This window comes from Rhododendron vialii, chromosome 6a, assembly GCF_030253575.1.
Source record: "Rhododendron vialii isolate Sample 1 chromosome 6a, ASM3025357v1".
Classification (NCBI taxonomy): Eukaryota; Viridiplantae; Streptophyta; class Magnoliopsida; order Ericales; family Ericaceae; genus Rhododendron; species Rhododendron vialii.
In genome coordinates, this window is record NC_080562.1 from 42,966,167 (window position 1) to 42,980,614 (window position 14,448).

General features: G+C 37.7%; 1 protein-coding gene across 3 annotated transcripts; it reads left to right on the plus strand.

Moving 5' to 3' along the window:
- Positions 1-280: 280 nt before the first annotated feature.
- On the plus strand, positions 281-13,355 carry LOC131329673 (probable LRR receptor-like serine/threonine-protein kinase At1g56140). 3 transcript variants are annotated; one of them, XM_058362964.1, is made up of 24 exons: positions 281-520; positions 1,850-2,033; positions 2,683-2,754; positions 3,009-3,080; positions 3,185-3,256; positions 3,619-3,690; positions 4,808-4,879; positions 4,984-5,055; positions 5,237-5,308; positions 5,399-5,470; positions 5,583-5,654; positions 5,825-5,896; positions 6,010-6,075; positions 6,544-6,609; positions 6,808-6,852; positions 7,704-7,768; positions 8,749-9,125; positions 10,230-10,428; positions 10,506-10,670; positions 11,019-11,137; positions 11,461-11,671; positions 11,762-11,996; positions 12,122-12,272; positions 12,711-13,355. In XM_058362964.1, the coding sequence occupies exons 1-24, from the start codon at positions 397-399 to the stop codon at positions 13,095-13,097; spliced, it is 3,114 nt and encodes a 1,037-aa protein (XP_058218947.1). In that variant the 5' UTR covers positions 281-396; the 3' UTR covers positions 13,098-13,355. The 3 variants fall into 3 exon arrangements, with proteins under 3 accessions (XP_058218947.1, XP_058218948.1, XP_058218950.1); XM_058362965.1 differs by having other exon boundaries at positions 282-520; positions 11,765-11,996; XM_058362967.1 differs by lacking the exons at positions 281-520; positions 1,850-2,033 and adding an exon at positions 2,872-2,914 and having other exon boundaries at positions 2,739-2,754.
- Positions 13,356-14,448: the final 1,093 nt, after the last annotated feature.

The window sequence follows — 14,448 nt, forward strand, 5'->3', positions numbered from 1 at the left end:
GAATATTACATTCCCTCTTATTGATTGAAATAGTGTAGATCCCATTGTTGCAATACACTCTTTGATGAGCATGACATCACTTTATTGTGGAATTCACATCATTTCAACCAATAAGATGGAGGGAAAGGTCTACTCTCTTGAGATTAACATTTAATTCACATACGTCCGTTAGTTTGTGTACAAAATTTAATTCTCCAATTGCATCATCCATCTCTCTCTCTCTCTCTCTCTCTCTCTCTCTCTCTCTCTATATATATATATATATATATATCTATATATATATATATATATATACCCAATATTTGGTACAGAAATACGGGGTGGGCTTAAAAGGATCTCCAGTTCCATCGATCAGCAATCCATTTCTCTCACAAATCTACGTAGGAAGAGGAAAAGATGGGTGTATCACCAACACTATCTCTTCCTTGTGCCAGCTTGGCCTTTTACTACTGTGTGTCTCTCCTGCTGGCCTCGGTTGAGATTGTTCGAGCTCAAAATGGCACCACTCCTGCTTCCGAAGGTAATACTCCCTACTAAGTACTAACAAAGAAAAGCTCTCTCTCTCTCTCTCTCTCTCTCTCTCTCTCTCTCTCTCTCTCTCTCTCTCCATGTTTGGGACATGTCTTCTGATTTTAATTCAACTGAATGAAAGAGTGCTCCTCTGCCTCTTAAGTTAGGAAACATGGCTTTTTTCATTTGGGTCCAGAACCAGAACCAGAGCTTTTCCCACTTTCGTTCTCCATAGGACGATGAATTTTCTCTTACTTCATTTTCTTTTTGCCACAAAAAGAACACTTGCAAACTGATTTCCCATAAAAACAGGAAAAATAAAAAGGAACACTTTTGGATGGCATCCTACTTCAAATTACGAAAATTCATATTCGAGAGATTCTCCAGTCTATCTTACCTAACTTAAAGCATGCCATTTTTCGAATGGGGTTCTTTGTTTGACAAAATTTGGACAAGGTTGTTTTGGGCGTATCACATCAATTTTCGGATTTACAACTGTTGGATCATCTCTTGAAGATTTCAACTACTATAATACACAGAGTAATAGACGGTTTCGTCCTTTCTTAAACCAAATTCGGTTTTCAAGACCAAACAAAATTCTGAGAGTTCTTCGCAGAAAAAGATTTTTGGAAGGAGAAAATTTGGTTAACCAAGTGCGTGTAAGATGATCCGATTCAGAAAAAAAATAAAAAAATAAAAATGCTCGTAAAGGGGATATCTTCGTGTCTTCTGTGGAAGCGTTTTTACCATTTGGCCGCCTTGGGTGTGAACAGGTAGATGAAAGGTTGCATGCTCATTTTTCTTTTAGTATTATTTAATAAATTCTTAGTGCAGATGAGAATTGTATAGAACATGGGTTTTTACTTTCTTGTACTTTTGGGTGATTATTATTGGTCAAGTAGTCAACTCCACACCTGCTCTTCAAAAAATTTATTCCGTATTAGTTTCCTTCACGCGGCACCGTTTCACTTTCTCTCAAAAAAAATTTTTTTTAAAACAGAAGGTAATTTAAAAAAGGTAATTACAAATGAAAATATAACGAAAATAATTTTTTAATTTTTTTTCACTATTTAAAAGATCTTAACAAAATATATTAAATAAGATCCATATTGGTATAAAAACATAAATACATTTTGACCTTAAAATTATTTTCTTTTTCAAAAAGTTTTTTTGGTTTTTGTTTTGGAGAAAGTGGAAGCGCCCCTCAACAAATTGGGTCAACATCCAAACTCTAACTCCTTTGACTTGTTTGCGTTGTAGTAATGTTAGTATTTATTTCTGAAACAAGATTACCATGTTAGCTCAAAACTCTTTCCTTTTTTTTTGGAATTTCTGGCAGTGAGTGCTTTGAACACCGTCTTCAGCCAATGGGGAATATCCGCAAAATTAAATCAATGGAACATAAGCGGAGAACCATGCAGTGGAGCCGCCATCGACTCTACCAGTATCGAGAACACCAATGGAGATTACAATCCTGGTATCAAATGCGAATGCAATGGGACTGTTTGCCACATTACCCACCTGTAAGTCTTACTAAAAAATACTAGGACTTTTCTCCACGCTTCCTATGTGTTCTGTGTAATTTCTAATTGGTACTTTTTCTCAATAAATCATGTAATTTTGTCTAAAGTGAAAGACATCCATGTAATATGGATTAATTAGGAGTGAGAACAATTAAAGATTGGATGGTAGATAACCTTTTGAAATGGGATGATTATTTGCAATGTAGATCAATTGAGGGGTGATTTGAATGACAACGAATGAGAGAAAATCGTTTGAGCTGGGATGATTTTTGAATTATATTAAGGGTGGTAGAGGAGAGAGAAGAAGACCAAGGAGAGCACGAGTTGAGGCAATTAAAAAACAATAGGATGGCCGGCCCTCAGTGTAACAAGAATATTGGAGTATTGTGTTTCATAGCACCAAGTACAGGAAATCGAGTCTGGCTATCCAAACCCAGTAAATAGTACAAATGCGTTTTGAGTTGAGTTGAATGTGGTGCTCACCAGTTTGTTTTCTATTGGCCGTTAGTGGCAGGAATTCAATTTGAAGTCAAGCTACCATAATTTACTTTTCAGTTGAAGTTAGGACCTTGATTTATGAGCGCGAAGTCTTAATACGTTTGTTGAAGTCTTCAACTTACTGATTGCCTTCTTTATCATTTTGTAACAGCAAGGTCTATGCGCTAGATGTTGTTGGAGGAATCCCGGATAAGCTGTGGTCTTTGACTTCCCTCTCCAATTTGTATGTTTCCCCACTAGCATTTTAATTAATTTTTTTTTTGGTGCTTGGGATTAACTAGCGTTTTTGTTTCAATAATGCTTCATTTTCCTTCTGCACTATTGTTTTCTCTATGTGAAGTGCTATCAAATATGATGCAGCTCCTCCCTACATATCTACATGTGTAATGCATCGTTAAATAAACTTTTCCTTGCTATTTCATTCTAAAGTCTCTCACATCAAACTATACTCTACTAAGTTTCTTCCATATTTTGCAGGAACTTGGCCCAAAATTACCTCACAGGTCCCCTGTCTTCATCCATTGCCGATCTAACTCAAATGCAGTGGCTGTAAGCCACCTTATTTTTTGATTAACATTTTGCAGCTGGTTAACATTTTATCCATGTCTGGCTAGATTCCTTTAATGTTCTGACACCTCCTTTAATGCTGTCAGGAGCCTGGGGTTTAATGCACTATCGGGGGAGGTTACAAAGGAAATTGGAAAACTGACTAATCTGTTATCATTGTATGTTATTCTTGATTTTTACGTCTTTATGTGGCAACTTCATGTCTGCTAAATAGATTGAATCTTCTTCTTGTCCATTGACTTCAGTGCAACTTGATGCCAACGAGTACGAGTCTGCCCAAGTGTATTCATCTTGTGTCAACAACCATGTCATCACAATAACATTTTGTAGTTGTGGATTTGTTCTTATAGAAATCAGTTGTTTGCTGCAGTGGTATTCAGATCCTTGTTATTGTTCCATTGAAAATTTGACTCACTCGTACATATATGATACTAACTGACAGACAAGCCTGTTTCGTGCATAACATTCACATGTTACTTATTTGTACTATTCTGTTGTTGTTAACTTGTTAATTTTGCAGGAGCATCAGTTCAAATAACTTCTCTGGCTCTCTGCCATCAGAACTTGGGTATTTGACAAAATTAGAGCAACTGTAAGTGCTGAGACATTCTGCCCACTTGTTTGATTATCCAGAAGAATGCTTCTTTTCTTGTTGGGCAGCATGTGGTACCGCAGATTGCCCACTGCCATTACACAAGAATCTTCTGCTGGAAGATGTCCCCATCTGCCCACTGCTTAGATTTGGAAGCTCACAAAATACTGTCTTTGACTTCCCTCTACTTACTTCGCTCTACTTGTACCTTCTTTAGTTGTGCTTCATATCCATAAATTAGGCTAATTGGGTGAGGTTCCTAGCTGTCTTGACCTTACCTTTGGATGCTGAGGCGATGCACTTGTTATGAGATTGCTATGAACAAAAAGTCTAGGAACACAACTTTAGAACAAAACTTTGGACACAACTATCGAACGGCTCCGGACACAGTTGTGTGTGGAGTTTTGTTCGAGAGTTGTGTTCCTAGCATTGCTCTTCTAGGAATGAAGTATATATTGAACAGCACTAACTGTGAAAGTCTGGTTAGAATACTTCATCTGTGTCAAGACTCCCAACTTAGTTATTTCGTTGAGTGAAACTGAATAGATGATTGAGAAGTACATATTTGACATAGATGAGCACTTTTGGTCACTATTATCAAGACCAGTGATTAAGGCAGTTGCAACTTCTCTACAACTTCTGGAATCCATGCTGGAAAAATCTTCTTGTTCTTGTTCTTTTTCAATTTATCTAGACCAAAGAACTAAAGTAGGAGGTTAATTAAAAAAAGAAAAGAAAAGATGCTTGTTGCTATCTTGTCAAACTAATCACCACATATGTATTGTAAATAAGCACTAAAGTCTAACCAAAGTTATAGGAATTGCACCAAACCCAGTTCCTAATAGAGAAACTTCAATAATTTCAGTTTCTTTAAAAGAGAAAAGTTACCGCTAATAGAAGTGAAGATATGTATATTATAACTGATGGCTGCTTAAAATTCTATTTAGAGTAGCTAAGACTCTCTCTTTCTCCATGACTGTTTTACGGTGAAGTATCCCTGATGTAGTCTTAAGTTTCTCCCTGTTGACATCATGAAGTGTAACCTATATAAGGCTGGTGTTACTGTTGCATGCAAAAAATTGGAGCACCATTCTTATAAAATTATCCATCTTGACAGCTATTTTGATAGTTCTGGAGTTAGTGGAGCTATACCATCTACGTTTGCTGCTCTACAAAACCTGGACACAGTGTGAGAGCTTTTTGGCTAATCCTTTGTCTTATCTGGTAAACTTAAGCATGCTTTTCAAATTAATTGCTTCTGTGATGAAGAAATAATTTTTTCGAGGATTTCAGGTGGGCTTCGGACAATGAACTTACTGGAAGCATACCTGAATTCATAGGGAACTGGTCAAAACTTCGCGTCCTGTAAGCTATCTTGTATGCTGTGTCCTCTTTATTTTGACAAAAGTACTCTGATCATGTTTTTATTTTAAGCTAGATATCATGTTAGCTAATTGAGATGATTTTACATAGGTAAATATTGTTACTCAATTCAGTAACCTCTATCGCATATTCTGTAAACTTACTGTACTTAGTTTATTTGTAGGAGGTTGCAAGGAAACTCATTTGAAGGTCAAATACCAGTATCGTTCTCCAACTTGACCTCATTGACGGACCTGTGAGTTCTAACTCCTTCAATAGCTTTGTTCATATTTTGCATATGAATGATGTACTCTTCTCTTTTATGAAGTATCTTGTGATTATATAGGAGAATAAGCGATTTATCTAATGGAAGCTCTTCACTGGCATTTTTGAAAGATATGACGTCTCTGACTACCTTGTAAGGCAATGCTGTTATACTTGACAATCAATTTTGAAATATTTTCGTCTTTATGATCCTGTATTTTTTGTTTAACAAAATTAATGTTACCAAGTGGTTCCATGCCTGGCAGAATTCTAAGGAACGACAATGTTTTTGGTTCTTTCCCCTCCAATATTGGAGATTATCAAAGTTTGTCTCAACTGTAAGTTTTTGCCATTAAATTTGCATTGGCTTCCATACATTTCAACCTGTAAGTTTGGCAGTTGATAATCAGGTTGATGAAGGTGGGATCAACATCTCTTTGATGTAAACATCTAGATTTTAACGCTTCACAACTAGCGAGTAACGACCATGCTTTGTCTAATTTTCCAGGGATTTGAGCTTTAACAATTTAACTGGACAGATTCCCAATTCTCTCTTCAATTTGAGCTCTCTCTCTTACTTGTAATTAACATTCTCTCTTACTTGTGATAAACATGTTGTGCAATGTTTTTTCTTTTAAAGCATATTTAGAAAATGTGAATCTTTATGACTTGAACTTATTTGTGTATGATTAGGTTTCTTGGGAATAACAAATTGAATGGAACACTTCCCACACTAAAGAGTACGTCTCTTCTAAATATGTAAGTAATCTTACATAACCATTTGCAGGTCAATGAGAATGTATGCAAGTGGTACTATTTCGTTTATGGTAACTATTGATCATACCTATATAATAAAGATCTAATCGAATTTGAAGTTTCTAGAATGTGGTTAGATGATTTCAAAAGCATAACACAACATTTTATAGTCCTATGATTTGCTTACTTATTGATATGTGTAAGTTCAGTTTAGGCGAATCATTATAGAGTAAGTTATTTACAACTATTAGGTCGCATTGTTTGTATCAATAGTTTCTTTGGACGTAAAAAGGGAACAAGTAGGATTGTGAGTGAGTCCTTCATTTATTGATTGGAAAATTTTCTTGTTAATGATCATCTTGCTACTATGTTTTAGCGTACAAGGAGACATGGATTTGCACAAAACAATCTATCGGTTATTAGTAGAATGAAAATCTGGACTAAGCATCTTCATTATTTTTTTACCTACAGAGATGTGTCATACAACGAATTATCTGGGAGTTTTCCTTCCTGGATTGACGAACAAGGCTTGCAACTGTATGTAAAAGTTTTATGTATCTCCTCAGTTTTTGTTGCAAATTTGTGGTTTACCATCCAGCTTCGAGTAATAGTTTTACTTCCAACTGATTTTATATTTTTCCCACAGTTCCATTTTGTATCATTTGATTAACTTCTGCATTTTTTTTTTTTTAACTCTCAAGACTAATGCTGAGTTTTTCTGGATGTAATATGCAGTAACTTAGTTGCCAATAACTTCACAATTGAAAGTGCAAACACCAGGTGATTCTCTCAGTGTTGTATGTTTTTAATGGTATCCTGTGGCCTCTGAACATTTAGTGATGCTGAAAGAAAGTTGTGTAATCTCCTATATTCAATTCAAGCGTTGAACCACATGATGATGTTTCTGTTTGAATGCACTAATTTGTTAGCTTTACAGAATGTATGATCCGAACGGCAAAATAATAATAATAATAATAATAATAATGTATGATCCTAAATGTAGAGGGAATACGTATATAATTCACGTTGTGCAGATATCATAAACTGCAGTGATCTTGTCTGCATTCTAGAGTTTATTTCCTCACCCACAATTTCAGTTTTCAGCTCAATGGGATTTACCAGTTAGTTTTTGTATCTGTTACTTCTCTTCAGTGTTCCTGTGTAATGGAACCGGAATCGAGATGAAACTGGTTAGCATCTGATTTGCACTTTCTAAAGAATAGATGCAATTTTTTACAATGTGATTAGGGAAATTTTTTTTAGAGGTGCAGCAAATTAGGCCTATGTAAGAAGTTATCTAGGCAACTTTGGGAAGCATTCTTCCACGGCAACTGAAGATATAGAACATTGCAATGGTGTGTGATTATGAAGTCCTCCTCCAGAATCCTGATAAGCACAGCTCACACCTTGCATCCTAAAGATATGTGGAGAATCCATGATACATGTCCTTCAAACAAGTACTGGAGTAATAACAGTCGAAAATTTAAAAATTGATGAGTTTCACTCCATGCTTATGTGCTACGACAAAAGATTTGACTGACGGTATCTGATGAATCATTCTATTTTAATGCATTACTTGTATGGCAAATTCAACATGCAATTATCAATATCCATATTTCTTCTGCGTACAGTGTTTTGCCTTCAGGATTGAGCTGTCTTCAAAGGAACTTTCCCTGCTTTCGCGATTCTCCTATTTGTAAGTGCAATTTAGAACCTCCCCTTGCCCATGATTCTGAGATTATACACATCTATTCTTTGATGTTGGAAAGAGAATCTTTTTGAGTTACTGTTTCTTTGAATCATGAAATCATTTTGATTCTACAAGTAGGTCAACTTAGACTGGTAAGTGTTAGCTGACTCACTGCACAGTGTTGGGATCTTTTCCTAATTGTTTAGCGTTCGGACTAAATGGTGACTTCATGGTGTTAGAGGTCCTCAGTGCCAATGAAGTCCTGTAACTTCTGTTCGTTCCCTTGTTAGTTGTTATTATGCACAAGCCACACCACATGGCCTAAAAGCTTAAGCCCAAGGTACTAGTAGTAGCCCACAAGATTTGTCATATGCCCAAGATCACCCATGTAGACTTCTGATGTGGGACTAAAAACTCACTTCTCCCAAATCTTGGGGTATTACAAACATGGCGTGGGGTGTTACATAGTTGACATAGGTTCGATATTTTGGTTTCTTTCCACTATTATGTATGTGGTTAAGCGAAATCCTTTGATGTGTTAATTTGTTTGGAGTGCACTGCGTTGAGTTCGATTGTACCTTTGAGATTTGAAGCCTAGATAGATTCATTTACTGCTCCTTCCCATTTTTTCTGTTTTTACATCAACAAAGGGTTGTTGCTAGTCAATGGCCTATTTTTTGAGTACCAATCTCTCAATACCCTTTCCCAATGAAAGGCCATGAAACCATGTTTTTTTTTTCTTCTCTTCTTTCAATGTGACAATTTTTGTACTTTGTCAGATGAAGTTTCCTTTCCTTCTTGTGTCAAAACTTCACATGTAAAATGCATCACCTCAAAGTTCGTCTTCTGAAGTGTAAATTTCTACTTTCCAGAAGTGCAGTAAACACAGAAGATGGATCACATGATCAACGAGATGTGGCTGATCTTGTTTTTTATTGCACTTTGAACTCCAATCTTATGTATTCCTCTTTCCTGATGGTTTGCAGATTACAACTTTGCGATTAAGTGTGGTGGTCCACAGTTTACATCTAGTAGTCAGATTGTATATGAGAGGGATAACGAGACTCTTGGTCCGGCTACTTATTATGTGACTAGTACAAACAGGTGGGCAGTAAGTAATGTTGGACGCTTCGGCGAGAACAACAATGCTCAATATTCGAGTTTCACTCCATCTCAGTTCACAAATGTTTTGGACTCAGAGCTGTTCCAGACAGCACGAATATCACCTGGATCACTAAGATATTATGGGTTTGGGCTTGAGAATGGTAATTACACCGTGACTCTCCAGTTTGCAGAGATAGCATTCAATATTCCCCCAACTTGGAAAAGTCTTGGAAGGCGTGTTTTTGATATATACATCCAGGTCAGTGCTGAGTTATCAAAACTGGATTTTAAACCATGATCTTTTTTCCCCTTTTGTTTCTGTATTAGTCCAAACCTTTCTTGCCTCATTTTTTGTTCACTTGGACAAGTTTCTTTAGATTTCCACCTCATTAGTGTATTCACAACTTTAAAGTTTGTTATTAATTAATTTAAGAGTTATAAATAGCAGGGTGGAACGTGCAATAAGCCATCCCCTAATGTTGATCACCTTACCCAAATTGTTGGGAATGGTGGACTGGGTTTCATATCGAAACTTTGGTTGTTGTTCACCCATAAGCGATGCTAACTCTTTTATAAAGTGTTGCCACAAGCATCTTGTTTTCCTAATGTGTTCCCTTTCCAGTATTCTATTCTTATATTTGTGGGTACATTGCACCCAGTCCTAAAGACTGAAGGGGACAAGGTGACCTCAGGAGCAAAGGTCGTCATGGCCGAAGGGCGACCCTGAGGCCGGCCTAAAAGGCGACCCTCTCCTAAGGTCAGTGGCTTACACTTGGGTTGGAGACAGGGCCCAAGTCGCTCGGGACCGAAGTAGGAATGTGGAATGGAAGCTTGAGCTCGAGGGATCATCTAAGGGCCTAAACCCACCTCAGGGTTAAAGACCTCAGACTAGTCTGAGAGAGAGAGAGAGAGAGAGAGAGAGAGAGAGAGAGAGAGAGGCAGATATGCTGGCCGAAGGTCAAGCTTCATCGAGATCCGTGTTAAACCTACCCACTGAAGCCTACTGAAACCTTTGAGATGTCACAATCTTTACCTGCCACCTGACACCTCATATCACTGACCCCTCTCTCTATGATCTGGCCTTGGGCTCTCTCCTCCGCCTCGACACCCCGAGCCTTCAGCACTTCGTTGGTCATCACGAATTACCTCCCGGCCCTTCAGGGCATCGGTTTAGCTCACAATACTGCATGAATTCTTTGTCCGGACATTGGATAAAAGAACTGCCACCTTGATTTTCTCATAATTTTATTTCCATTTCACATATATTTCTGCAAAAAATAGCTTTGTAGATACCCATCCTTTTGTCTTAATTTTTTTTTATTTTTGTGGGGGGGTTCTTAAGTTATCAACCTCTTCATTCTAGGGAAATCTGGTTTGGAAAGATTTTGACATAAAAAAGGAGGCCAGTGGGGTCCTTTTCCAAGCTATTCAGAGGGTTTTCAAGGCTCAGGTATCCGAAAACTACCTTGAAATCCATCTATTTTGGGCTGGTAAAGGAACTTGCTGTATACCTGCTCCAGGTACCTATGGACCTTCTGTTTCAGCAATCAGTGCCATCCCAGGTGATACATTCCTACTGAATTGATGCAAGTTTGCAAAAGTTAGTACCCATTTTCTAACGACTAAGATTTTGGCACAGATTTCATCCCCACTGTTAGTAGCAACCCTCCAACCAGCAAAAAGAGCAAGACCAGTTTGATTGCAGGGATTGTTGTTCCTGTTGGAGTTGTAAGCTGTCTAGCTGTACTTGCGCTATATTGTTTTGTTCTGCGCAGAAAAAGGCCAGGATGGGACAATGATGAAGGTGAAAAATACTCAGAAAAACAGTTAGCCAAGTTTGTTATTGGACTATGACTTTGTCTACTATTGTAATGGACATTCTTTTTTAATGTCGTTTTGGGATGTATGGGTCCGACGCTGTACATTTGTGTTATTAGTAGCGTCAGGCTTGCTAAAAGCTTTTGGCACTGCCCTTAGTGTCCTGCCCAAAATTAGTATGTTTATAATGTGCATTTTTGCAAATGCTGTGCTATCTTTCACTGACCAATGTGCTACAAAATGATGATGACCATCATTTAAGCATAATAAATATGTAAGTTGAGTATTAACTTCCTTGGGTATTCACAAACAAGGATTTTTACTGTACTTGCAGAGCTCCTAGGGATTGAAGCTAGGCCCTACACTTACAGCTATGCTGAACTAAAGGCTGCAACAGAAGATTTTAATCCTGCAAACAAACTTGGGGAGGGAGGCTTTGGACCCGTTTTTAAGGTAACAATCCTTCTAATAATAGAAAGGCTGTCATCTAACAACTTCATATTGCTTTTATGAAATAGCACCAATCGTCTGGCACTCTGGCTCCCTTGATATAAGTCTGCCACTTCACCTCTTTTTCTCTTTTCATTGTACCATCACATTTTTGCCGTCGGTTTGTGTTAACACAAGGCTATGGAAAATACAAATCCTGTTGTTGCAGATGGTTTGCTTAGAACAGCTATTGTTTGGTCCATACCAGTTTGCCTTTTCATCTGATCAGAAACCATGGTTGGGACTAGATGATTTATCTCAACATTTTATGATTTCTTGTTCTATAGGGAACACTTAATGATGGGAGGGTTATTGCTGTCAAACAACTGTCTGTGGCATCCCACCAAGGAAAGAATCAATTTGTTGCAGAGATCGCTACGATATCTGCTGTTCAACACCGGAATCTTGTGAAATCGTATGGATGCTGCATTGAGGGGGACAAACGACTGCTTGTTTATGAGTATCATGAAAACAAGAGTCTTGATCGAGCATTGTTTGGTACAAGACATCACATTTACTGTCAATGTAAATTAAAGTTTCTGAATATGGTGAATAAGCTACACATTTAACTGTTCGGCATTTGTTAAGCAGGGAAGACAAGTTTGTATCTTAGCTGGCCCATTCGCTTTGATATATGCTTGGGCGTGGCAAGGGGTCTAGCTTATCTTCACGAGGAATCTCGGCTTCGCATTGTACACAGGGATGTTAAGGCTAGCAATATTCTTCTCGACTCTGATCTCAACCCCAAAATTTCTGATTTTGGTTTGGCCAAACTTTACGATGACAAAATGACGCACATCAGTACCTGTGTTGCAGGGACAATGTAAGATTCTCAGCAGTCAATCTACATGTATTCTCCAATTGTTATTGGCTTCGATATTCAATATTGGTTTGTTTGCAGCTGAAATATTAACTTACATGTAATGCGTTTTATGGTTACTAATGCAGGGGGTATATTGCACCTGAGTATGCTATGCGTGGTCACCTTACAGAAAAGGTCGACGTGTTTAGCTTTGGTGTTGTAGCTTTGGAGATTGTCAGTGGAAGGCCAAATTCTGACTCAAGCTTGGAAGAAGAACAGATGTATCTTCTGGAATGGGTATGTTTCACTTTCTTTTAGGCACTAGTTCTTGATCCTTTGAAAAGTTCCAATTGGCTGCACATTTGGCTGTGGGTACACTGTGTTTTATGACCATGGTTACTGATTTGGCTGCACATTTGGTTGTGGGTACACTGTGTTTTATGACCATGGTTACTGATTGGGCTGCATCTTTGCATAGTTCTTTATAAGGAAGGGTCGTTCTATCTTGAAAACCTTAGGATGTTTTACTTGAGCATCATTGGAAACAAGATAAGTTGTGCAAATACTACGGAAAAACTTATCAATCCTGCGTATCTTTGAAATCAAATTCTGATTTTTTTTGGTGTTAAAACGTGCCTTTTTTACATGATTCACTTATCCTCTCACCCAGCCAAAAATGTGCTTCCCACCCCGGTTACATGATTCTTATGACATTCCAATCTTCCCTCCTTTTAGGCTTGGCATGTATGTGGAAACGACCGTGAAGTTGAGCTAGTGGATGCTAATTTGTTGGAATTTGACGAGGAAGAAGTAAAACGAGTGATAGGAGTAGCTCTTTTGTGCATCCAGACATTCCCACGACAACGGCCCTCCATGTCGCGTGTAGTGGCAATGCTTTCGGGAGACATTGAAGTTGGTTCAGTTACTTCACGGCCTGCATATTTTGCCGACTGGAAATTCAACGATACAACCAGTTTTATGACTGCGGATACTCCAAGTGCAGAAATCGAACATAGCCAATTCGGAACATCAACAAGTGCAAGCACGGCAGCTGATCCGGGACATTCACCGATTAATTGCAGTAGACCACTCCTCCGAGAGGACATCAGAGAAAGCCGGTGAAGTTTGTTAGTTTTTGTAATGCCCCAAGCAAACCAAGGAAGAAACAGATACTAGTTTAACAAGAATACACGATGAGAGATTTCTTTTCTGTAGAAGATTATTTTTGTTTTTTGTTTGTTGCTGTTGAGAATTTTAGCTTATCACATTTTGTAGTATAGCTTGTACAGAAAAAGGATGTTAGAATGTGGTCAAATTCTCTAGTGGTTGGTTTTTAACTTTTTAATAATAGAGGAATGGCGAATATCCGAATTTATTTGAGATTGGATTTGCAGAAAGGGTGCCAGCTCCTTGGAGTTTCTTCGAAACCTTAACTAATGTAGGAACCATTTGGAACTGAACAAGGAAGGCTAACGGGAAGAATTCACTTTGTATGTATACATACACACAGATATACGCACATGCGCACGCCAAATGGCTTAGGTTGAGGAAAATTCGAGAAAATTCAGCAAGAATCATCCATAAAACATGTTGAAAATACTACTAGTAAAAGAAATCACTACCCATTTCCATTTGAGGATTTTGAAGAACCCAACAACATCATTCACATCGTATGTGTGTGAGACTACTTACTTATGATTCTAGCTGATTCAAGAATTTCAAGGTAAATATTTCAATTAATTTCTTTTCTTGCCTTCCGTTGCGTCAGTACCAGCGAATTAATTATGGTGTATCATCAATGCAGAAAAACTTCCTACCTACCTTTCTCACCCCTTGCGTCAGGCCGCAATTGCTAATAAAGTAGTAGTAGTATTTTGGCAAAACATTAAAATTAAGCTATATATATATGTTCCAAAATGGGTTGATTCTAAAGTCCTAGCTAGCATTCCCATTGGATTGGATTGGATTGGATTGGATTCTTTCGTGAACTTTGATCTATATATGGAACAGTGCCAGAAGAATTACTTTAACCACATGGTCCACATGCATATATAAGTAGAAGATTCAAAATACCTTCATTATCGTGAAGAAAGAAAATTTACCGATCAACACATAATTAAGGTCTACTTTAATTAACGTCATAGAAAATTTCGGGATCGGTTCAATGCCAACTTTTTCAATGCCAACTTTCTTAATCAATTACTACTATTTCCACTTGAAAAGTTGCCGGCCATGCACTCACATTCATGGTAATGAATGGCTCCAGCAAAACAAAGAAAAACTACCCCTACTTCCGTCAATATTGTCAGCTCGAGTCTCTTTTTCGATGCATACCAACTTCTTAATCAACCAATTACTACTAATTTCACTTGAAAAGTTGCAGCCCACGCACTCACGTCCATGTCAATGACTGGCTCCAAATTAAACAAGGGAAAATGACAGTTGAGGGCATATTTTAATAATTAGAGTCCGT

What these genes read in the sequence shown, in the direction of transcription:
- LOC131329673 (XM_058362964.1), top strand. Translation starts at nt 397, where the DNA reads ATGGGTGTATCACCAACACTATCTCTTCCTTGTGCCAGCTTGGCCTTT. An exon ending in GCTTTGGACCCGTTTTTAAG is followed by an intron (nt 11,138 to 11,460) that starts GTAACAATCCTT and finishes CTTGTTCTATAG; the next exon opens with GGAACACTTAATGATGGGAG. An exon ending in AGATGTATCTTCTGGAATGG is followed by an intron (nt 12,273 to 12,710) that starts GTATGTTTCACT and finishes CCCTCCTTTTAG; the next exon opens with GCTTGGCATGTATGTGGAAA.